The 23,921-nt window shown below is 36.7% G+C and overlaps 1 protein-coding gene across 1 annotated transcript in view; it reads right to left on the bottom strand.

Moving 5' to 3' along the window:
• LOC116574059 (E3 ubiquitin-protein ligase MYCBP2) overlaps window positions 1-23,921 on the bottom strand; it is a 211,509-nt gene that overhangs the window by 108,805 nt on the left and 78,783 nt on the right. The window contains exons 26-35 of the mRNA XM_032314603.1: window positions 22,479-22,670; window positions 20,020-20,226; window positions 19,066-19,197; window positions 15,191-15,369; window positions 12,729-12,871; window positions 11,280-11,380; window positions 10,374-10,592; window positions 3,587-3,812; window positions 2,178-2,296; window positions 1,430-1,517 (exon numbers count right to left, since the gene is read on the bottom strand). Of these exons, the coding sequence (XP_032170494.1) occupies window positions 1,430-1,517; window positions 2,178-2,296; window positions 3,587-3,812; window positions 10,374-10,592; window positions 11,280-11,380; window positions 12,729-12,871; window positions 15,191-15,369; window positions 19,066-19,197; window positions 20,020-20,226; window positions 22,479-22,670 (1,606 nt within the window). The remainder of the gene's footprint in view (window positions 1-1,429; window positions 1,518-2,177; window positions 2,297-3,586; window positions 3,813-10,373; window positions 10,593-11,279; window positions 11,381-12,728; window positions 12,872-15,190; window positions 15,370-19,065; window positions 19,198-20,019; window positions 20,227-22,478; window positions 22,671-23,921) is intronic.

Here is a 23,921-nt window from a genome sequence, read left to right as displayed (position 1 = left end):
AATTCTGATATTCCAGACTGAAAAGAACTATTATCGTTTTGGATCAGTCTCAGTGCTTTACCTTTTAAAATGTAATTTTCAGTGTGAATATAAGCTATAATTCTCAAGGCAATACTAAAAAATTATCCATTGAGTGATTTGCATAAGATATAGACTATATTTAGGCATATAAATGTGTACTTTTGCATTTAGCCTATTTATAATCCCTTCCCCCCCCAAATAAGGGAACTGATTATTTGGAATCAGAGTTTTTTCATTTTGGTATGTTATAGAAAGAAGAGCTATACCTTTAGTAAAAAGAGTCACAGGAAAAAATGAGGTAATAATTGTATCCTCTATCCCTTTTCTCCTTTATTGTTTAATATAAAACATTACTAAGGTTATACATCTTCAAAAGGAAATACTCATATTATCCAGGAGTTGTAGAATGAAAAATTCTCCCATCATCTCCCTTCTGAAGATAAACAGGTCAACAGTTGAAGTATTGTTCAAGAAACTGTATGCAAATAAGTTTATGTGTGTCAACATACATATTTGTCCACACACACACCTATATTCATATATATATATAACATAATGTTCACAAAAATGGGACTAGCTTCTGCAACTTGCTTTTCTCAGTTAATACAGTTTGGAATCTTTCCTGGTAAGGACATAGAGAACTCCTTTTGTTGTTGGTTTTTAATAGCTAGACACATTTCCACTGACAAATGTACCTTGAGTTATTCAACCAGTTTTTCAGGTTTTACAACCATAAGCACTGTTATATTAATCTATCTTACAACACATATTTTTTGAGCATTTGTGCAAGTAAATACAACAATTGCTATATCAAAAAGTAGGCAGAGAGGCAGGCAGGGAGAGAGGGTGAAGCAGGCTCCCTGCTGAGCAGAGAGCCCAATACAGGGCTCGATCCCAGGACCCTGAGATCATAACCTGAGCCGAAGGCAGAAGCTTAACCCACTGAGCCACCCAGGCACCCCGTGTTTATGATTTAAAAAAAAAAATTCAAGAGTAGAATATGCTTATTTAGGACATTCTGAAATAAATTATCAAAATCAATTCAGTAGTCACATACATTCATGAATAGTAATACACTAGTAGTTTGGGTTTTCTTTACTGAAGTGTCCTCTGGTCTTTTTTATTCACACACAGACATGCACACAAACCCTCCTTAGGTAAGTACATGCTATGTGCCAGGCACTGGGTTAAGCACTGTATATATGATATTAAGCCAAAAGTTTGAGATATTTCTTAAATATCTTAGTGGACATATCAAGTTGGCAGGTGAATATTCATTGGCACTCAGGGACAAGTCAGTGGAAATGTAATTTGAACACACTTGATATTTAAAGACATGGACCATGTGAAATAAATAAATAAAATCTTTAAAAAAAACCATAAACACCTAGTACTCGACCAGACTTACCAATAGGAAGTGCTAGATCCTTTTTCATCAAAGCTGCGGCACAAACTCCACCAAGATTGGCTAATTCTTTTTCCAACTGAATAACTCCCTGGATAATCATTAAAAACAAAAACAAAAAACCAAAAACCTGCTTTAAAAAAATGTTTGTAGGACAAAGTGTCTGGAAGATAAGGTAGCTTATTAATATAATGTGATTTGCATCCAAGCCTAACTTTTGAGACCAGAAGGAAGAACAGGTCAGCTAGTGGTTAAATTAAGAGTAGAAGAGGGTCAATAATACATCTCCTACATGTTATAAGGTCCAGGCCTATAGGCTCATCATCCAAAGAACTTATCATTCACTAATTTAAAGTAGCATGATAATTTTTTTCAACTTTTATTATATGATTTGAAACACTTAGAAGGGATATTCAGTTAGTCCCATTGTGAAATCAGGTTCTATTATTTACTCAGAAAGGTACAGCCACCTGAGGGGATTTGAAGCAGGCACAATTATACTTTCTTTAAAGGCTACGTCATGTTGCACAGACTCCATTCTCTTCATGTATTAAAAGTAGCAAAAAAACCAAAAACCAAAAAAACCCAAAAAAACCACTACACAAAATTAAACAAGAAGGAATTCTAAATTATACACCCTAACTTAAAATAAATTTCAGAGTTCTTGAATACAGGTAGCAAATACAACTTTAGTTAATAGCAGCCCTCAAAAACACACTCTTAATAGAATGAAAAGATAATTCCTTCTTACCTCATCAGGTCCAGGGCTAAACTCGTATCCAATTGCAAAACATTTAAAACCATAGAAAGAAGCTTTGTCATCTTTCACATAATCTGATGCAGTTTCCAATGAAAAAAGGGCCTCATTTCCTAAGGGAAAAAAAGCTAACACTGAGTTCAAAATCTGAAACAATTTTATTAAAATTATATAAATATAAAATTAAAGATATAAAATATCTTTCATCTATCTCAAGATAGGTGGCAATACAAATCAGATACTAAAAAGCCCAGTCTTTTTGGGGTGTTGGGGGTGTTCCTGTATGTGCCGGATTAAGACTGCTAAAAACCACACTGGCCAACAACAGAAACATCCCAAGTGAATTGTTATTATTTTTCTTTAGGACCAACCTCTCAACATCAAATGTTCTACCTTTGTTACATAACCATTTTTTCAATTACCTGTCAATTACCAGGGTGACCTAGGTTAGTTAGCCTTTTCTGTTTCAGAATGAGCAATCCTCTAACCTGGCCCCTCACAAACAAACAAGGCAGGTCAGACCAGAAGACAGAAGCTTCTGAATTCAAATAGGCTGTGAATTTGAGGAATCACAAGAATATTTATGGTTAACTGGTTAAAAACACAACAGACTACATACAGTTTTAATAACTTACAAACTTTCTTTGAAAGGAGAATACCAGTAATAGCAATAACAGAAGTGCTGCCTGTCCGTCTCTGACACACACAACCACAAATGCGAACACACATCCCTCCAAGCCCGAAGAACTGAAAAACAATAGCTTTAACATAACTCAGAAGGGGGGCGCCTGGGTGGCTCAGTGGATTAAGCCACTGCCTTTGGCTCGGGTCCTGATCTCAGGGTCCAGGGATCGAGTCCCGCATCGGGCTCATCGGGCTCTCTGCTCAGCAGGGAACTTGCTTCCCTTCCTCTCTCTCTGCCTGCCTCTCTGTCTGCTTGTGATCTCTCTCTGTCAAATAAATAAATAAAATCTTTAAAACAAAAAAACAAAAAAAAACGTAACTCAGAAGGTTAGGTGGTTGACCAATTCTCCTGAATGGAAAAGAGTCCTGTTAAGTTCTCAGTATCTTTCACTTACTGGGGAAAATATAAGAGCAAATCCACTTTTTCTAGAGTTTGTTCCCAACTGTGCAGGCAGCCACTCCTCAGTATTAACTCTGCTTTGGTCAAGCTAATCTTTTTTCAGAAGATCCTCACAACATTCTCTCTTCTAAAACTCAGTCATGCTATACCCCACACCCAGAGTCTTTTTCAGTACTCAAGTGCAATCAGATGCATAGCAGGTCTTGAAAAAATCCTTCCAAAAGTTGTAAACATCTTCAGTGACGGATCCTTACTAAACATAATTATTATAAATGCATAGATTTTACCATATTAAACATGAGGAGAAAAAATAACTTACCTGGCAACACTAAAACCATAGTAGGCCACCCAGTGGACCCTGAAAATTTCTTTAATTCTATCCAAGAATTCAGATTTTCATGAACAGATGTCAATTTTGGACCATATCCTGAATTCTGAATAGTTCTAACAGGAATCAACAAACGAAGGACATCTTCTGACTGTGCAGTGCCACACTGGGGGTCAAACTCGATCGTTATCCACCGTACACATTCCGGGAATGTCACCTGAGATGAAGAGGACACTTTGTTAAAAAGAGTTTGATTTTCATCTTTTTTTCCTATTTTGGAAAAAGGACGTATCGTAAAAATGATGCTTTCAACATATGGCAAACTAAATTTTAAGTAAGAAATTAATAGAGTAGTTACAATATGATAAAAAATCATATTAATGTTCAGTATCAATTGTCCCAACTCCCCGCTTGCAATATCTACTGTTTTCTACCTAATACCTGGTTGATACATTAATAATATTTGTATGTACATACTGATAATACTTAAATAATATTACAAGGTTAATTTCTATAGACATTGAGCTAATCTTCTTGTGGAAGTTCATTTATATAATAAATTTTCCATTTCAGTCAAAATACATTTAAGGAATATAAGTAGGTAAATGAAAATATAATTTGATGGGTAAAATGTAAAGATATATTGATAGAAAGTGAATAAATCATTAAAATCTAAGGTTTTAGTCACTTTCAGGTTATCTATTATTCAGAGTATGTGCTACAAATGATACTTTTCAGTAACAAAATACTTCAGAACTTCATATATTATGAAAATAAATAAATATTAACACACGATGAGTGGTGTTTGGGTGGCTCGGCTGGTTAAGCATCTGACTCTTGCTTTCAGCTCATGTCATGATCTCAAGTTTGTGAGATTAAGCCATATGGCAGTCTGCTTCTCTACCTCTGCTCTCCACCATGTGCACCCACAACATGTGCTCTCTCTCTCTCTAATAAATAAATAAATCTTAAAAAAAAACCCCACATGATGAAAACCTAGATTTTTATGTTTTCTTAACCTAAAGTTTTATTGTAATGTGAGTTTTTCATGACATATAATTACATTATTATTATTATTTTTTAAAGATTTTATTTATTTATCGGGAGGGGGAGAGAGCGAGCACAGGCAGACAGAATGGCAGGCAGAGGCAGAGGGAGAAGCAGGCTCCCTGCCGAGCAAGGAGCCCGATGTGGGACTCGATCCCAGGACGCTGGGATCACGACCCAAGCCGAAGGCAGCTGCCCAACCAACTGAGCCACCCAGGTGTCCCTAATTACATTATTTTTGAGGCCACTTTTAAGCTTTTGTTACCATCATGGCAGGAAAAATCCTGTCTTAAAAGTCAAATTACAATTAAACAGGACCATGTCAATAGTAAACTATAAATAGTTATAGGATATATGAGCCTTAAGAAATCTCCTAAGATATTGGTCTAAAAAAATTACCTAGTTTAGACTAAAGCAAAAATCTTTAGTAGGATTAAAAAAAAATCTCCATTTAGGGGTCACTGGGTGGCTCAGCGGGTTAAGCCTCTGCCTTCGGCTCAGGTCATGGTCTCAGGGTCTTGGGATCGAGCACTGCATCAGGATCTCTGCTCAGCAGGGAGACTGCTCCCCCACCCCTCTCTCTTTCTGCCTGCCTCTCTGCCTACTTGTGATATCTCTCTCTCTGTCAAATAAATAAAATCTTAAAAAAAAACCTCCAGGGGCGCCTGGGTGGCTCAGTGGGTTAGACGTCTGCCTTCGACTAGGGTCATGGTCTCAGGGTTCTAGGATTGAGCCCCGCATCGGGCTCTCTGCTCAGCGGGGAGCCTGCTTCCCCCACCCCCTCTGCCTGCCTCTCTGGCTACTTGTGATCTCTCTCTCTGTCAAATAAATAAGTAAAATCTTTAAAAAAAAAACAAACTCCATTTAAATGAAAAGCTCTTGTTCATAATTACATAAATGCAAATTAAACCACAAGTAAAATACCATTTCTTCCATTTTATTAGAGGTCCAAAATTTAATCATGCACTCTGTTGGAGAGGATGTGAGAAAACAAGCACTCTCAAACATTGGTGGAGACACAAAATAGTATAGCCTCTACAGAAGGGATTTTCTCAACATCTAGCAAAGATACATATTCATTCACTTTCTGAATCAGTAACCCCAAATGTATGAAGCATATGGCTCTTCAGTCTATATTTGTTTGACCCAGCAATCCCACTTCTAAGAATATACTTTGAAGATATACTTCTAAATACATGAATAAACAAACAAGAAAACCCAAACACATACACAAGGTTATTCAATGCACAAAAATTTGCAAAATACTGTAAATACCCTAAATGCTCATAGATAAGACTGACTGAAAAAGCTATGATATATCTTCACAGTGGAGTACCAACCAGTTTTAAGAAAGAATGAGAATAATTTCTTTAAGTGGATATGGGGAGATTTCTATGCATGTTGTTACATTAAAAAAGTACAAAATAGTGTATTTGCTGTACTACCATTTTTCTTTTTTAGATTTTATTTATTTGCTTTAAATGAGAGAGTGAGAGAGAGAGAGAGCACAGAGGTAGAGGGAGCAGCAGACTCCCCACCAAGCAGAGGACCCAATATGGAGCTTGATCCCAGGACCCCTGAGATCATGACTTAAGTTGAAGACGCTTAACTGACTGAGCCACCCAGGTGCCATGGTGTGCTACCATTTTCCATTAAAAGAAAAAGACTACATCTATATCCGTCTATCTATTTTTCAAAAAGGAAACAAAGAAACACCAGGATACTCAGTGTAGTAAGTGAGAACCAGAGAAGGGAAAAGGAAGGGCCTCATGATTCTGAGCATATTATTTTGTAAAACTTTATTTCTGGTGTCATGGTAACTATTTTACACATTTAAAAAATAAAATTAGGGGCACCTAGGTGCCTCAGGGGGTCAAAGCCTCTGCCTTCCGCTTGGGTCATGATCCCAGGGTCCTGGGATGGAGCCTGAGCCGGGCTCTCTGCTCAGCAGGGAGCCTGCTTCCTCCTCTCTCTCTGCCTGCCTCTCTGTCTACTTGTGATCTCTATCAAAATAAAAATCTTTTAAAAAAATAAATAAAAAATAAAGTTGAATCAAGTAGGATGGGGGAAAACCACAAAAATTAAGCACAAAAACCCAAATAGGGCTATCCTTACAGCAAAGTGATCATAAAGCAACCTGCGCATATAGATGAAAAGAACTACTCCAAGTAACTTCTGAATATAGTATTTCGTTATATAATGTCACTGGGATATATTCTAAAGACAAACATTTTGAAAGGAAATTGCTTAGGAAATTGTTTTTTACAGTGACATCTAAATGGGATAGGCATAAAGAAAAGACCCCTACGATGTTGACTGGAATTAAAAAGGAATGCTTAAAAACTGAAAAAAACATAGGAAAAGGACAAAGAATCCAGCTTGAATGAACTTTCACCTGCCAAATCAACTAAAATTTGAGCGTCAAAATGAATAATGACAGCAAAGGATTGTAACATTAAACAAAAAGAAAATTCTTAAACCTGTATTGATATAAACACGTAACATAATGGATGAATGTTTAAAAGTGGAGGGGATGGGAAAACTGTCTTTTAAAATTGAACACCAAATGAAAGGAATAAGAGAATTAGAAAGCTATCATTTTGAAACTTCCTATAGGAACAAGTGATTTGGGTTAAGAATCACCAATAGGTGCTAAAAGCCCTGGGTGAAATTTGTTAGGAAATGATATTTTTTATATAGTCTCTAGCTGTCTACCCATGAACATTTTCTTCCTTTCTTTTTTTTCCCAAAGATTTTATTTATTATTTGACAGTGAGAAAGAGAGAGAGAGCGAGCGCACAAGCAGGAGGAGCGGCAGAGGGAGAAACAGGCTCCCCGCTGAACAGGTGGGGTTCCTGGGATCATGACCTGAGCCAAAGGCAGCTGCTTAACTGACTGAGCCACCCAGGTGCCCCTACCCACAACCATTTTCTTTCAAAGGGAAAAAAGATGCTTTTTTGGTGGAGAAACTTGCCAGATACCCTCTTAATCAAGTGGTAAGTACTTCCTGATGGGATGCACTGAAAAGAATACAGCATCACTTATGAAGTGTTGCTGCCCAAAACACTCAACCTGAGTTTAATCATTAAAAATCAATCAAGCCCAAATAAAAGGAAATTTATAAAACCACTGATTGTATTCTTCATAAATGCCAATGTCCTGAAAGACAAGGAAACCCTGAGGCACTGTTTCAGATCAAAGGAGACAGAAAAGACCTCACAAACAAATGCAGTGGATGGGTTCGGCTGGAACCCAGATTTGGATTTAGAAAAATGTGTTATGCTGTTGTTGGGGCAACTGGCAAAAATGTTTATCTTATAATATGATCTACTACTATTAATTATGATAATATAGCATCAATGTTAAATTCCCTAAGTTTGATTGGTGTATTGTTGCTATACAGGAAAATCACTGTTCTTAGGAACAAGGTGATGGGTAATGATGTTTGCAACTTACTCTTAAATGGTTCAGCAGTAGTAAATCCATATAAATAAATACAACAAATGTGGCAAATATTAACTGATGAAGCTGGGTGAAGGGCATATGGGTGATCATTATACAAATCACTTTTTCCTACAGGTATGAAATTTTTTTTTTTAAGATTTTATTTATTTAGTTGACAGACAGAGATCACAAGTAGGCAGAGAGGCAGGCAGAGAGAGAGGGGAAGCAGGCAGGCTCCCTGCTGAGCAGAAAGCCTGATGCTGGGCTTGATCCCAGAACCCTGGGATTGTAAGAGTGGGTTATCATAAGAATGGCCAGCCTGAAGGCCAGGAAGCCATTTTACTGAGCGTGCCTAACTGGTTGACACTGTGTACGTGACTTGAGATAAGAGGAACTAGCTAAAACCTGAAAAAACAACTTAATCATATACCACCAAGGCGGTTAGGCGGTGGCACCACAGGGACCGGATGTTAATGAAAAACAAATAGTTAACTTGCAGAGATCACGATCCTGCAAGACAGGAGTCTCCCTTGGTAATATCCCAATTTCCAGAGACAATGGCTCAGTTCCTTGAGGCCTGGTGTCGCCCTCCCCACCATAAAACTGAAGGAGGCTGAGGCAGAAGGAAATGTAAATAAAGTTAAATTTCTTCTAAACCTAAATCTCACGTAACCTCCAGGGTGACGCCGGGGTGGTGAAAAGTTAAACAAAGTTAAATCGTCAAAGTGTGGCTGTAGCTATGAAAAGTGCCTTGAAAAATGCTATATAAACCCTTGGCTCTGAGAACTCGGGGTCCTTATTGAAACCGACTGCACCCAGCAGATACTTGGTTGACTCAGTACCCTAACAGGATCATGACCTGAGCTGAAGGCAGAGGCTTTAACCCACTGAGCCACCCAGGCGCCCCAAATTTTGGCTTTTAAATACCTATAACCATTAAAAGGAACCAGGGCATTTTGTAAAAATGGCTGGTTTTAGATCTAAGGCAAGAGATATAAAAGAGGAACCTAGAATACCTTACACCAGAGAGGAAGGATGCTATGAATGACCACAGTGGGTATGTCTAAAGGATTCAGAAGGCAAGATGAAGAGGCTCCTATTTAACAGAGACATATGATCCAGTTTCTTAAATAAAATATAAGGAAACAAAGAGTTGGAGGAGAACCTGTAGATAACAAGAGACTTAAGAGACATAATAAACAATAACAATGTGTGGATCTTATCTAGATTCTAATTCAAGCAATTAAAAAAAATTAAACTCTTATTTGGATCCTAATTCAAATAATTAAAAATGTGCACATGATTACATGAAGGAATGAGCTTTTTTGGTGTAATAATAATATAGTTACTTTTTACGGGTCCTTATATTTAGAAATGTATAATGAAACATCCACAAATGTGCTTTAAAATAATCTAGAAAGGGACAAAATGGGTGGGGAATAAATTAAACAGGTCGGCCAAGAGTTGGGTATGGGGATGGGGTAAATGGGTGGTGGGAATTAAGAAGTGCACTTGTGAGCACCGGGTGATGTATGGAAGTGAATCACTATATTGTACACCTGAAACTAATGTTACACTGTATGTTAACAACTAGAATTTAAATTAAAACTTTAAAAAAAAGACTTGGTAACTACTGAATCTGGGATGACTGGTGTGACTGTACTGGTTTGTCATTTTATATATTTACCATAGTCTACATAAAATGCTGAATATTTTACAAGTAAATACAACGTATTATTAAACTGATGAAGTAGATGAATCCTCTTTTTCCTCCTTAATTTACATGACACAACTTAAAAAGCAAGGAAGGAGGATTCTGGATACTCTACAATAATATTGTATTTATAAATACTTTATATGGTTTTTGTTTGACATTATCTGTATTAGAGCCCCTTAAATCCTATCTTGGATATGCAAATTTTCAGAGCTCAGGTTGTGGTATAAATATTATCAGTTCCAAAAAAATGATTTTAAATTTTGATGTTTATATCCACTACTATTACAATACATAATATGTTTAACATTATATACTGCATTATACTTATAAAGACATATTAGCACAATTCTCATAAATACCCGGAAACTACATGCTTTAACAATAAAAATTCTGTCTTTAAACCCCTTTGTGTATCTGACAGCTCCTAACCACCTGCTGATTTCTATATTTAAATGCAAAAAAATTATACTTTTAAACAGAAAGTATCTAAACAAAGTATACTTGAAGACAGCATTATAAAACATCAAACCAAATTTTACGTTTAAACTCCACCTAGGAACCGGCGCCTACCTTGTAGTGCATCACACACGCCGGCTTATAGGGGTGCTCACTCTCTATGACAGCGTAGTGATTAGAGGTTGTACAAGCAGAGAGGCCTTGCTCAGGCTGGTTTCCTGTGGTGCTATCTGTCGACTGATTGGGATTGAATGCAGGGGGTGCATACTTCTGATTCAAAATGGCAACTGAGGGAAGTAACTGTTGGACAAGACCAAAGACTTCTACAGCCACCTAGTATTAAAAAAAATGATTAAAAGAGATAATAAAGGTAAAAATTGCTTTAAAATTATTAATTACTGTAATTGTTGGCTACCCTTAATTACCAAGAACATTACTGAGAATTCTTCTAGCTAAGTTTTTATTCAAGGAAATTTGTTCTATGGAAAAAAGATTTACCTTAGATGTTTTAGATGTTACATGAAAATAACCTCGTCTATACTTTTAAACACTTTGCCTTTTTGTAATCTGCTGTAAACTGGGTTTTACTCAATATTTAATTATGCCTAAGAATCAATAGTTTATGATTACCTTCATGTCTTGACTATTGCACAGTTGTAAAAAACTCCTATCCGTCTACATTGTTATTCTTATCCAAAAAGAAAGACTTGGCATCAATTTCACAAATTAGGAAAATGTATGTTAACTTAAGCTCTCCTTACATATCATAATTCTAAATTATATTTCTCATTCCCAAATTCATCAAATGTAAAGCCAGTAAATAAGCACAGTAATCCGGTAAATAAAACGAAGAACAGTGAGATTTAACTGATAATTTCTACCATTTAACTTATCTACCTTTGTGTGTTACTTATAACCCAGGTACCTCAAAGATGAAAGTGTTTATTAAGGATCGATACAAAGTCTAAAAAAAGAGATATTTCAAAAAAATATTCAAAATTACAGAATTAAATTACACACCTTGGGAATAGCAGCAGCTACTGGTCCTATGTAGGCTATAATAAGGGGAAGCAGCATGGAAAACAGACTGGAAGAGCTAAGCAGTTCTGGAATGTCATCAGCTAAAAAAGGTATTAAAACTATAGTTAGAAGGTAATTTCATTGTAATGTATATATGCTGTACTAAATCTATATTTTATTCTTTTGAGCAAAATAAAATTATAGTTGACATTGACTGAATGCTTATAAAGGACGTGGCCCTCTTCTAAGGGTTTTATACACATAGCCGTATCAATTAATCCTCACAATAAGATACTTTTATAATTTCCGCTTTTTACAAGGGGAAATCAAGGCACACAATGTTAAGTAACTTACCCAAAATCATATATCTGTAAAATGATAAAGCCAGGATTAAAACCTAGAGTAACAGCCATGATTTTAAACCACTATAGCTGATACCACACATGGCTACATGTGTGACATTACACCAATTACTTAACTGGTATGTGCCTCAGTTATTCCTCTGTACAAAAGAATAATAACAGTACTTCCCTCACTGGATGTTATGAAAACTGAGTTAATATATGTAAAATGCTTAGAACAATGCCTGCACATATTAAACACTACAAAAATGCTTACCTTTATTAAGCTATATTGTCTTCTATTTTACCAGAGAAAGCACTTTGTTGATGGACATAGGATGCACTTATTTAAAAATAATAGTTCCTTAGCCCAACCCAAACCTCTAGTTTGGACAGGCCAAATATTCTTTATTTTAAGAAAGTTTCCCAGGTGATTCACTAGGTGATTCCCAGGTGTGCACTAGGCTCAGGAACAAATGGTCTAGATAACAGTAAGACTGGGTGGGTAGCAATGAATCCTTTTGTAAACGAGCTCTGCTGCCAGTGTGGAGGATGGACAAGGAGTGGGAGAAAGGTGGCAGTGAGATTGCTGGGATGCTATCCATCCATGAGGAAAAGGACACAGGCCTGCACCATAGTAGCTTGAAATACAGAAGAACAGACAGGGGAATACCAACTGGAGAGTTGCCAGTGGAAGAACTCCCAGAACTCAAATCAGATAAGTGAGTTTAGGTTACCCAGATCTTTGGATGAATGGTGATACCATTACTGGAAATAGGATACATAGGAAGAAAAACATGCCTAAAAGAGAAAACAAAATGCTTCTCTACTCCTAAAGGAAGGATAAAGCAAACACTCAGCTTACTGATGAGTTTTTCTCTTACTAGGTTAACTAAGAAAGTAACAGGTATCAGCTAACTGCTTTTGAACACCCTAAAAAATCCTGCATATGTAGAGTACAACTGATACAAAATGAATGTATATACATGTACAGATCTACCATGAATAAAATACTCTGGGATTCTATAAGATGGTTCTTCTTAACCCTGTGTGTAAGTTAGAGAATAAAGAATTTGAAATATGACTATTAAGCAAATAAAAGTCTTACCATCCACAGCAAGAGCTCTGTGCAAGAGGTCTTTTGCAGCTCGAACAACAGTGCTTACCACAGAGAGAGCTCTGCTACAGTTTTTATCTTCTTCATTGGCTTTACTTAGAAGCTGGGATTGTAAATCTCCATCAAATTCACTCCTGTAACAAGAGTAACATATGAAATTTTACAGGGTAGGTAAAACATGATCTAACTCTAGTTATCATATTTACATCAGAGTTCCTCACTTATTTTAAGACACTACCAAGGAAAGTCTATCTTAGGAACCGATACTTTAAAAAGGCCTGAATTATGTTTAAAAAAAAAAAAGAAAAAGCTGAGGGAAAAGTATTCAGGCAAAAGGAACAGTAAGATAAAGGTTCAGACAAGAACAAAATGAGCAAGTTTAAGGAACAGAGTGACAAGTGTGCCTGGAATGAAAGGAGAATGGAGGGTGACAGATGTCAGATCATGTGAGCTTTCTATGCTTTCTCTGTGAGACCGTACATTTCATGCTGGGATGGAAAGCTGAGCAAGGGCAGCACTTGCCCTGATGCACATTTCTGTAAGATCCTTCTGGCTGCACTGTGCAGAACTGACTGCAGCAGGACCCCAGCAAAAGGAGGGAGACTGGGTTAGAAGTTGTGATAGTTGTTAGCCAGGGAGCACTAGTGATGGTTTGTATCGAACTGTTAATAATGGGGATTAGAAAAAGTCAGATTTGAAACATTTTACTTTGTTTAATTAATTAATTAATTAGAGAGAGACAGAGAAGAGTGTGTGCGTGTGCATGGCAGGAGGCAGAAGGGCAGAGGGTGACGGAGAGAAAGAATCTTAAGCAGGCTTCATGCTGGGTGTGGAGCCTGATGTGGGGATTGATTGGACAATCCTGAGATTACAACCTGAGCTGAAATCAAGAGTTGGGCCCTTACCCAACTGAGCCACCCAGGCGTCCCTAAATTTAATTAATTTTAAATTTAAAGCTAAGGGTTGGTAAAGCTGGTGGGAAACATAAATATCTAAAACACTGTATTTTGTGTAAGAAATAAAGTCTAGATAGCAGATGCTTCTAAGGGGCTCCCCAGCTTTTTGGAATATATAACTTCTGCGCATGATATGACTTTTTAATGTATGGTTTGAGAAAGAGAATACTATTTGTTATAGTGCTATGTAACAAAAAGTTTTTCACAAGTTGGTAGAAGGACTAGAAAACTTGTATCTCAGCAGCAACCTGCCACCAGGAAGCTATTTAACACCTACCGTTTCTATTTTATTTCACACACAGAAAGGCAGGAGAAAATTCTACATCCAGGGGAACGGCTTTGTATAAATTGCCAGGCAGTGTTCCCAGATTGTTTATGAAGGAAAGAGAGAAAGCAGCAAATCTCTGAAAGTGATACACAACCTTGGTGATCTGAGGCTAAGTCAGACGGAGGGTAGCTACAGTGAATGATACTATGTATGACTCCAGCTACCTCACTAAAAGAAAAACTAAGATGTGGTGACAAATGTATATTTAGAAGTTTTTTTTTTTTTTTACCCCAAATTGTTATCCTTCTTTTTATGTACTGGTTACATAAGGAATGGTTAAAGAGTACCTAGAGTACATCATTATGTACTCTAGGGCTTTAAGAACTAGATTTACAGACATCAAAATACACTGCAGACAGGATAATAGGATCAAGGCAACACTAGTACTTGGATAAAGTTGATTTGATCATTAATTTTTGGTATTTTTAAAAAGAAATGAATAAATTCCACTTAAATTTGAAACTGTAGATACAAACTATAAAAGTGACAATAGAGGGGCTGCCTGGGTGGCTCAGTGGGTTAAGCCTCTGCCTTTAGCTCAGGTCATGATCTCAAGGTCCTGGGATCAAGTCCTGTATCGGGCTCTCTGCTAGGCAGGGAGCCTGCTTCCTCCTTTCTCTCTCTCTCTGTTTGCCTCTCTGCCTACTTGTAATCTCACTCCGTCAAATAAATAAAAGCTTTAAAAAAAAAAAAAAGTGACAATAGAGGAGCGCCTGGGTGGCTCAGTGGATTAAGCCTCTGCCTTCAACTCAGGTCATGATCTCAGGGTCCTGGGATAGAGCCCCGTATTGGACTCTCTGCTCAGCAGGGAGCCTGCTTCCCTGCTTCTCTCTCCCAGTCTGTCTGCCTAGTTGAGATATCTGTCTGTCAAATAGATAAACAAAATCTTAAAAAAAAAAAAAGTAACAATAGCACACATGTCCAAGACACAAAATATTTCAAGGATATTAAAGAAATAATGGCAACTACATTTTAAAGCACTCACCTTTACAATAAAGACTGAATTTACACATTAAAATGAGACCTTTTTATATGAATTAGCACAAGTATGTGCAAGGCAGTTACACAGCATAATTATAACTATGAATTTAGCATTTTTTACCTTGGTAATAAACTGTATGTGTCCTATCACTTAAAAATAGTCCCTTTACTTCTACACACACACTCACCTATAGTAGAGTATCTGTGGAATCTGTCCTCTGGTTTGGTTTGTGCCATTACTACTCAAGCTGCATGTGCTGAATGTGAATGTCACGCCATCAGGGCACTGAACGGTGGTCATTCCTCCATCTCCGTTGGCTGTACGGCTTCCGTAGTTCCTCAAGCGCACAGCATATTTAACATTTTCCTTCACAATCAAGATACAAAGCATGTTTATAATGTACAGAGGATATAAAAAAAACTGGGCAAATAAACTGAATTTGTCATTTATAGATGATTTGGTTAAACACATTTGAATGAATCAAACTGGAAGATAAGCAACACTTCCTGATGTTTACAATTTAAAGGAAAGTATACTAAGTATTTCAAATGCTTTAATCAAATTATACCTTTAAATGACTTCATAAGGTAAGTACCATTAATATGCCTATTTTACTGATGAGGAATCTGAGGCACAGAGAAGTTAAGTAACTCACCCAAAGTCACACAGCTAATACGTGATGGAATTAGTATTTGAATATAGGTAGTTCCTGCTCTTAACCATAATGTAAAGAATATTAACCATAACAAAAGATTTTAAATACATTATCTAATTTTTTTTGATGGATTTAACTTTTGAAATAATTTCAAATGTGGGAAAAAATAGTGGTGAGTCTACTATATTTTTTTTAAGAGACACTCAAAGATGGAAAGAGTTAGGTGGACAGAAATGGGAAAAAATATTCGTAAGCAAAAGTTGTCCTAAATAAGATGCACTATGTGTAGAAAACACGAGATACAGACATGTATGTCTGTATGATCTACGATATAAACCTCATAGTGAAGATTTTTTGATTTTTTAGTACCTAAACTCTTTTTGATAATGTCTCTGATGAACTTATCTTATCCCAAATTCTGCTCTATAATAAAAATAACAATATAACTACTAGAACTCATACAGCAATTCAGTAATGTGGCAGGAAACAAAGTCAATGTTCAGAAATCAGTGGCTTTCTTACACACTAACAATGAAAATACAGAAAGGGAAATTAGAGAATTGGTTCCATTTACTATAGCACCAAGAACCATAAGATACCTGGGAATAAACCTAACCAAAGAGGTAAAGGATCTGTACTTGAGGAACTACAGAACACTCATGAAAGAAATTGAAGACACAAAAAGATGGAAGACCATTCCATGCTCTTGGGTCGGAAGAATAAACATTGTTAAAATGTCTATACTGCCTAGAGCAATCTATACTTTTAATGCCATTCCGATCAAAATTCCACCGGTATTTTTCAAAGAGCTGGAGGAAATAATCCAAAAATTTGCATGGAATCAGAAGAGACCCCTAATCGCTAAGGAAATGTTGAAAAACAAAAATAAAACTGGCGGCATCATGTTACCTGATTTCAAGCTTTACTGCAAAGCTGTGATCACCAAGACAGCATGGTACTGGCATAAAAACAGACACCTAGACCAGTGTAACAGAGTAGAGAGCCCAGATATGGACCCTCAACTCTATGGTCAAATAATCTTCGACAAAGCAGGAAAAAATGTACAGTGGAAAAAAGACAGTCTCTTCAATAAATGGTGCTGGGAAAATTGGACAGCTATATGTAGAAGAATGAAACTCGACCATTCTCTTACGCTGTACACAAAGATAAACTCGAAATGGATAAAAGACCTCAATGTGAGCCAGGAATCCATCAGAATCCTAGAGGAGAACAAAGGCAGTAGCCCCTTTGATATCAGCCACAGCAACTTCTTTCAAGATATGTCTCCAAAGGCCAAGGAAATGAAAGCGAAAATGAACTTTTGGGACTTCATCAAGATCAAAAGCTTCTGCACAGCAAAGGAAGCAGTCAACAAAACAAAAAGGCAACCCACAGAATGGGAGAAGATATTTATATGTGCAAATGACAGTACAGACAAAAGGTTGATATCCAGGATCTATAAAAAACTTCTCAAACTCAACACATACAAAACAGATAATCATATCAAAAAATGGGCAGAAGATATGAAGAGACACTTCTCCAATGAAGACATACAAATGGCTATCAGACACATGAAAAAATGTTCATCATCACTACCCATCAGGGAGATTCAAATTAAAACTACATTGAGATACCACCTTATACCTGTTAGAATGGCCAAAATTAGCAAGACAGGAAATAATGTGTTTTGGAGAGGATGTGGAGAAAGGGGAACCCTCTTACACTGTTGGTGGGAAAGCACGTTGGTGCAGCCACTTTGGAGAACAGTGTGGAGAGTCCTCAAGAAATTAAAAACAGAGCTTCCCTATGACCCTGCTATTGTACTACTGAGTATTTACCCCAAAGATACAGATGTGGTGAAAAGAAGGGCCATCTGTACCCCAATGTTTATAGCAGCAATGGCCACGGTCGCCAAACTGTGGAAAGAACCAAGATGCCCTTCAATGGACGAATGGATAAGGAAGATGTGGTCCATATACACTATGGAGTATTATGCCTCCATCAGAAAGGATGAATACCCAACTTTTGTAGCAACATGGACTGGACGGGACTTGAAGAGATTATGCTGAGTGAAATAAGTCAAGCAGAGAGAGTCAATTATCATATGGTTTCACTTATTTGCGGAGCATAACAAATAGCATGGAGGACATGGGAAGATGGAGAGGAGAAGGGAGTTGAGGGAAACTGAAAGGGGAGGTGAACCATGAGACTATGGACTCTGAAAAACAACCTGAGGGTTTTGAAGGGGCAGGCGGTGGGAGGTTGGGGGAGCCAGGTGGTGGGTATTAAGGAGGGCACGTATTGCATGGAGCACTGGGTGTGGTGCAAAAACAATGAATACTGTTATGCTGAAAAGAAATTAAAAAAAAAAATAACAATATACAGTTGAATTCGGAATCACTCCATTCATAATTAAAGTTAAGTACAATTTCTGTTTTGCTAATTCGTTATTTACTGCTAGACAACAAAGTTACATGCATAAACAACTTATATAGAGTAATAGTAATTTAAATTACTATTAACTAATAGTTTATTAAGCCCACTTTTTAAAAAGATATTATTTATTTGATAGAGAAAGTACGAGAGAGCAAGAGAACACAAGCAGAGGGAGAAGGAGAGGGAGAAGCAGGCTCCCCACTGAGCAGGAAGCCCAATGTGAGGCTCGATCCCAGCACCCTGGGATCATGACCTGAGCGGAAGGCAGAAGCTTAACCAACTGAGCCACCAGGTGCCCCAAGTCCACTTTTTTTTTTTTTTTTTAAGATTTTTATTTATTTATTTGACAGAGAGAACACAAGTAGGCAGAGAGGCAGGCAGAGAGAGAGGGGGAAGCAGGCTCCCCACCGGGCAGAGAGCCTGATGTGGGACTCGATCCCATAACCCTGAGATTATGACCTGAGCTGAAGGCAGAGGCTTAACCCACTGAGCCACCCAGGCATCCCCCAAGCCTACCTTTTAAAAAAGTGAGTTTTGTCACAATGAGAAGGAAAGACAGGAACTCATATTTACTGAGCTTCTATGCTGTGCTAGGCATGGAGACAAGTACTTTATTCCATTATTTAATTTTACCTAAACAACACTACAGTATAGGTACTATCCTTCCCAATCTACAGATAAGTCCCACAGTAGCTAAATAATGAATGAAGTTCAATGTCTTAGAGCTACTATGTGGAAGAGCAGGCATCTGAAGCTACTTCTATCTAACTCCAAAACCTAACAATACTTTCTACTAAACCAGATTTTTAAGAAATTTTTTGCAAAAATAGAATATAAGACAGTACAATATCAGGAGTATAGTAGTGACTCAATAACATTTAAAGCACCACTTAAAGGAATACTTCTCATTACTTTTTAAGTAAGCTACATAATAATACCTCTTATTTACAAAAGAAACATAATGAAATTACCTTTAAAGGAACAACTTTGTCAAGTCTGATTTCAGCTATATCACTGGGTGAATCATCTGTTGTATAGGTTCCTTTGACTAATTCTAGAGATGTCCACCTATGAGAATGAGTCGAATCTCCTGCATGTTCACTCTAATTAAAACAAAACAAAACCCATCATATTCTTAATTTTGTTTGTTTTAAGCAGTTTATTTTCTTGCATATAAAATTATCCATCAGCATATCCTCATACCATACTGAAGAAAAAATTTTTGGTATGCTAAAGTATTCACTTTTATCTGATTTCCTAAGGACACTAGAACCTAAATCATATAAATGGGCTTTCCTCATCTGATGTCTTAAAGTGATTCCCACTTCTTCATTAGAAGAGTGCAACTCTAACTATAGAACTTAATGAATTAGGGAAATAAATTAATTGTTACAAAGAACCAAGATATGGATAGATTTCCATTTATTATTAAATAATTGACATGGTAACTTTCTGTCCCATTTTAATAAAACTTAGTGAAAACTCAGGTTTTTAAAGTAATTTAGAGAATATAGTAAGATAGACCTTAATCAATCAGTTAGTATCTTTACTAGGAATCATCCATTAGCACTCTATGACAAAATTGCTTTAATCACTGATACAGGTAATAGTATTGATCTATCGTTCTCATTTCTTAAAAAACTACAATAGCAAAAAAAAATTACACAAAAGTTGTAATCAGGGGCTTAGCTATGTAATTTCTAGTCTTTTCATTTAACATCTCCCCTGGAAGTGTAAAAAATATGAGGCAGAAGTGATCCAGAATGGCACACAAAGCAATCATGTAGGATCACTTTCTTTCAATTTCTTTCACATCTGCCAGGATGATTATGATTAATCAGCTAACCCCTCAAAGATCTGGGCAGCCTTACTATGATAATGGTAACCCACACAGCAAGATGAATACTGTTAAGAGTCGTACTTACGTCATCAACCAATACCTCTAATTCATATTCATGAATTCCACCTCCTCCATAGACAGAAAAACCAACCACAACTATTCCAGGTTTGTCTACTGAAAAACAGATTGCATCAGGGGACCCATTCCCAGTGTTCCAACTTCTTCCTTGACTTGTTTTTGTGAATCGATTAGCACTGGCTTTAACGGAGTGGAGAGAATTAAGTCCATCAACCTAGGAACAAAAGCAAAAGCAATTATATGTCAGCAGTCTGTACCTGAGCGTTAATAACATGCCTTTAACAAAACCCCCAAATTTCTAAGAAGTTCAAAAAGATAACCTACATTTAACAAGTGGCTGTAAGCCTTCCTAAATATACATTCTATAGAGATTACCCAGCAATAAAACCAGATTTTAAATTTATAAATCATTATCACTTGACAGTATTTTCTTCTCTTAGTCATAGGAAACTATACATTTCACTTAATTTATAATATCAGAACTATAAACCTGTAAGTAATTACGGTCATAACATATGAACGAATTATATCACTCACTTTGAAAAGAGATACCAAAATTTCACCAACATTCTATGGACCAAACGTTTTCAAACCATGAGACATCGGGCTCTAGGGATTCAGCAGAGATGGGTAGTCAACAAAGAAGTGAACTTAAGTTTCCTTTGTCAGTCAGGCTATCCTATCCCTCCTCTTATCTGGGAGTTCTGAAGACTTTTATTAGCAAAAAATGTTCTATGTCTTAAATTTGAATACCACTAAAATATATTATGATAACTTGGCTTTCAATATTTGAATATATATACACAAACAAGTACAGCCTCACTAATTACAGACTCATTAGAGAAGATCAGTGAACTTATTTTGGCTTGAAACCACTCTTTAATTACGAAGCCAGCTTTTGATCTAAATTGGCTGCAGAAATCTGGAAGACCCACAAGAGGAAAAAACTGAAGTTTATGATTCTAGCAAAAATTTTGAACTGCCGTGGGAAAGAAAGAAATATGGGTGTCTAAGCCAGGACCTTTGTAAACTTCCAAGTTTGTATATTAGGCACCTGCAATTTGGGACATTCTTTTTCATTAAAAAAAAAAGCTCATAGGGGAAAACTAGACAGTAACCTTCTGAGGGGGAGCTATGTATCAGAGACTTTCTCCAGGATCTGGTATGGAAGGGAAGTATATTATAGGTTGAATGACTAAGTGGGGAAAAAAAGAACCAAATTAAAATTTTCTGACAGGGGATTCAATGACCTCCTACAGCTAAGTCAAAGCTAACAAAGAAATGAAGGAAGTGCTTCCCAGGGTGAAATACTAAAATGTGTGCAGGTGCATGTAATCATTCAGAAATCCTAAAGGCTAAACTGTCACTATGAATCAGTAATGAGTATAGACTACATGAATTAATTAACCATAGATTCTAAAATAAATCTGTAAGTAAGAAAAAACAAAGGCTAGGAACTATAAAAGTAAAAGAGAAAGAAGATGTTATTTTGCAAGCAATGGCATACATGCTAGCTATTAAACATTCATTTAAGTGATAGAAGGTGTTTCACATTAGGACATGATTTTCTTTTTTTCTTTTTTTTTTTAATATTTCATTTATTTATTTGACAGAGAGAGGTCACAAGTAGACAGAGAGGCAGGCAGAGAGAGAGAGAGAGAGAGAGAGAGAGAAGCAGGCTCCCTCCTGAGCAAAGAGCCCGATGGGGGACTCGATCCCAGGACTCTGAGATCATGACCTGAGCTGAAGGCAGAAGCTTAACCCACTGAGCCACCCAGGTGCCCCAGGACATAATTTTCATAACCAATCTTCTGTCTGCTTTTTTGGGATAAAATTAGAAAACTTCACTAAATTCAGTCAAAACATTTATATAAATTGTACAACAGAGTGAGCAGGGCACTGAAATAGTTAAAAATGTTACTTTACAAAATGTAAAGCCCTTTCAAAGTAGTTTTCCCAAACACAGTAATATTTGTTTCTTTTAAAATTTTGGATGTACAGCAATGTGAGTGTACCGAAGGCCCATTTTACATACGTTATTTGTCTAGTGTCAGTCAAGTGAGCAGAACTAAGGTCTAATCCTCTTTACCTCCTCCATACCATGTGCTCACTATTAGCAGCCCCATTTCCATTATGCATTACCCAGGAATGCGAATGATTTTTGCTTCTGTTGCGACATCGCAGTGAGGTTGTACTATGGAGCATATAAGGAAAACATACGGTTTGTATTACTGTGACATCCTGGGCAAACGTGAGAGAGAGGGGGAGCAAGCAGGAACAGAGAAGTAGTATAAGGAAGGGAAAAGCAAAGAAACAATTTAGCTTGGAAGGTTTTGTGTTGTTTGAAAGAAAAACAACACAAATGGGATTAAAATTAGTTTCTACAAAGCCAAAATATGTGAAAAAAGAAACTATGTGGAAAGTTTAAACATGTGCTTATTACCCAGTCTCAAAATATAACGTTACCTCAGATCCCAGGGCTGATGCTGTCAGCTCGCTGACAATACTGGCCAGCAATCCACAGGTGTTGGAAACCAGGTGGGAGGAGAAGAGTTCATTTTCTCGCCTCAGGCTATTCCTGACTGGGAGCACAACAATAACCAACATTTTCTCCAGAACTTCACGGAAGCTTGTCATACCAGAGATATTCTCTTCACTCTATGGTACATGGAAAAGAAAAAAGTTCCAGGATATTACTGCTTTATTTTCCTTCATGTGAGTAGCCCTCAACTGCAAATCTTATTTTTCTAGATGACACCCTTGAAATTCAGGCCTGACTCTATGTCTATAAATCCATCCAGTTGCTTGTGGAACCAGTGAATTTACTTTTCACTTAGAAGTTCTTTTTTCAATTATTTTCTCTGTGTATCGTAAAAGTACCACATCCTTACAAGATTTTTTTTTTATTAGCTTTGAGTCATTTTCACTTATTCTCTTAACTTCTCAATAACAATCATATATGACAGAAAAACACTCCTGTCTGAAAACCTTTTTTTATAGAGCAAGATTCCAATATAAGATAATTATTTCTGGTATATTTAGAGGTAAAGTAACTGAGTATATGAGCTGCCAAAGCGAACAGGAAGTAAGGCAACTGAGAAATAGTATGTACAAATCTATTTACTTTTCTTTTTTTTTTTTTTAAGATTTTATTTATTTATTTGATACAAAGAGAGAGATCACAAGTATGCAGAGAGGCAGGCAGAGAGAAAGGGGGAGACAGGCTCCATCCCTTGACCCTTAAATCAGGACCTGAGCCAAAGGAAGAGGCTTGACCCACTGAGCCACCCAGGCGCCCCCAAATCTATTTTCTAATAAAATTCTTTCTGTATATATATATATATATATATATAATAAAAATATGGAATTTTACTACAAATACTCCTATGCAGTTTTACATTTCCTACTATACTTGATTTCCTAAGAAATTCCAACCCCTACCAATGGATAAGAAATTATAAAGTCCCATTAAAGACCAAGGGGGAAAATATTTTTTTCCCAGAAATAAAGGGAAAAGATGATTAATTTAAGTGATATCCAGCATGAACACTCTTTATCATTTTTTACCATCCAATACCATATCTTTTAGCCCACTATGGACAGGGAGTAAATGCATCTGATTTTGAGAGGGGGAAATTGTGAGCAATGACCATTTCAATTTTACTGTAGACTAGCAAATCAAACAACCTGGGATTTAGTTCCAGCTTCTTTGCAATGCCTCAACTTCGGTAAAATCAGGGGAACTATATGTTGTAATTCGTTTATCAAAATCACCTGAATGGCCCCTGAACACACAAGTTTTTCCATACTGCTTTCTATAAACATTCCATACTGCTTTATGAGAGATAGCATAGGTAACACATTCAAAAGATTTCATAAAGTCATAAAATCTCAAGGCAGAAAAGCATC

The sequence above is a fragment of the Mustela erminea genome, chromosome 15 (genome assembly GCF_009829155.1).
Source record: "Mustela erminea isolate mMusErm1 chromosome 15, mMusErm1.Pri, whole genome shotgun sequence".
NCBI classification, from domain to species: domain Eukaryota; kingdom Metazoa; phylum Chordata; class Mammalia; order Carnivora; family Mustelidae; genus Mustela; species Mustela erminea.
This window is presented reverse-complemented; position numbering and strand designations above follow the sequence as displayed.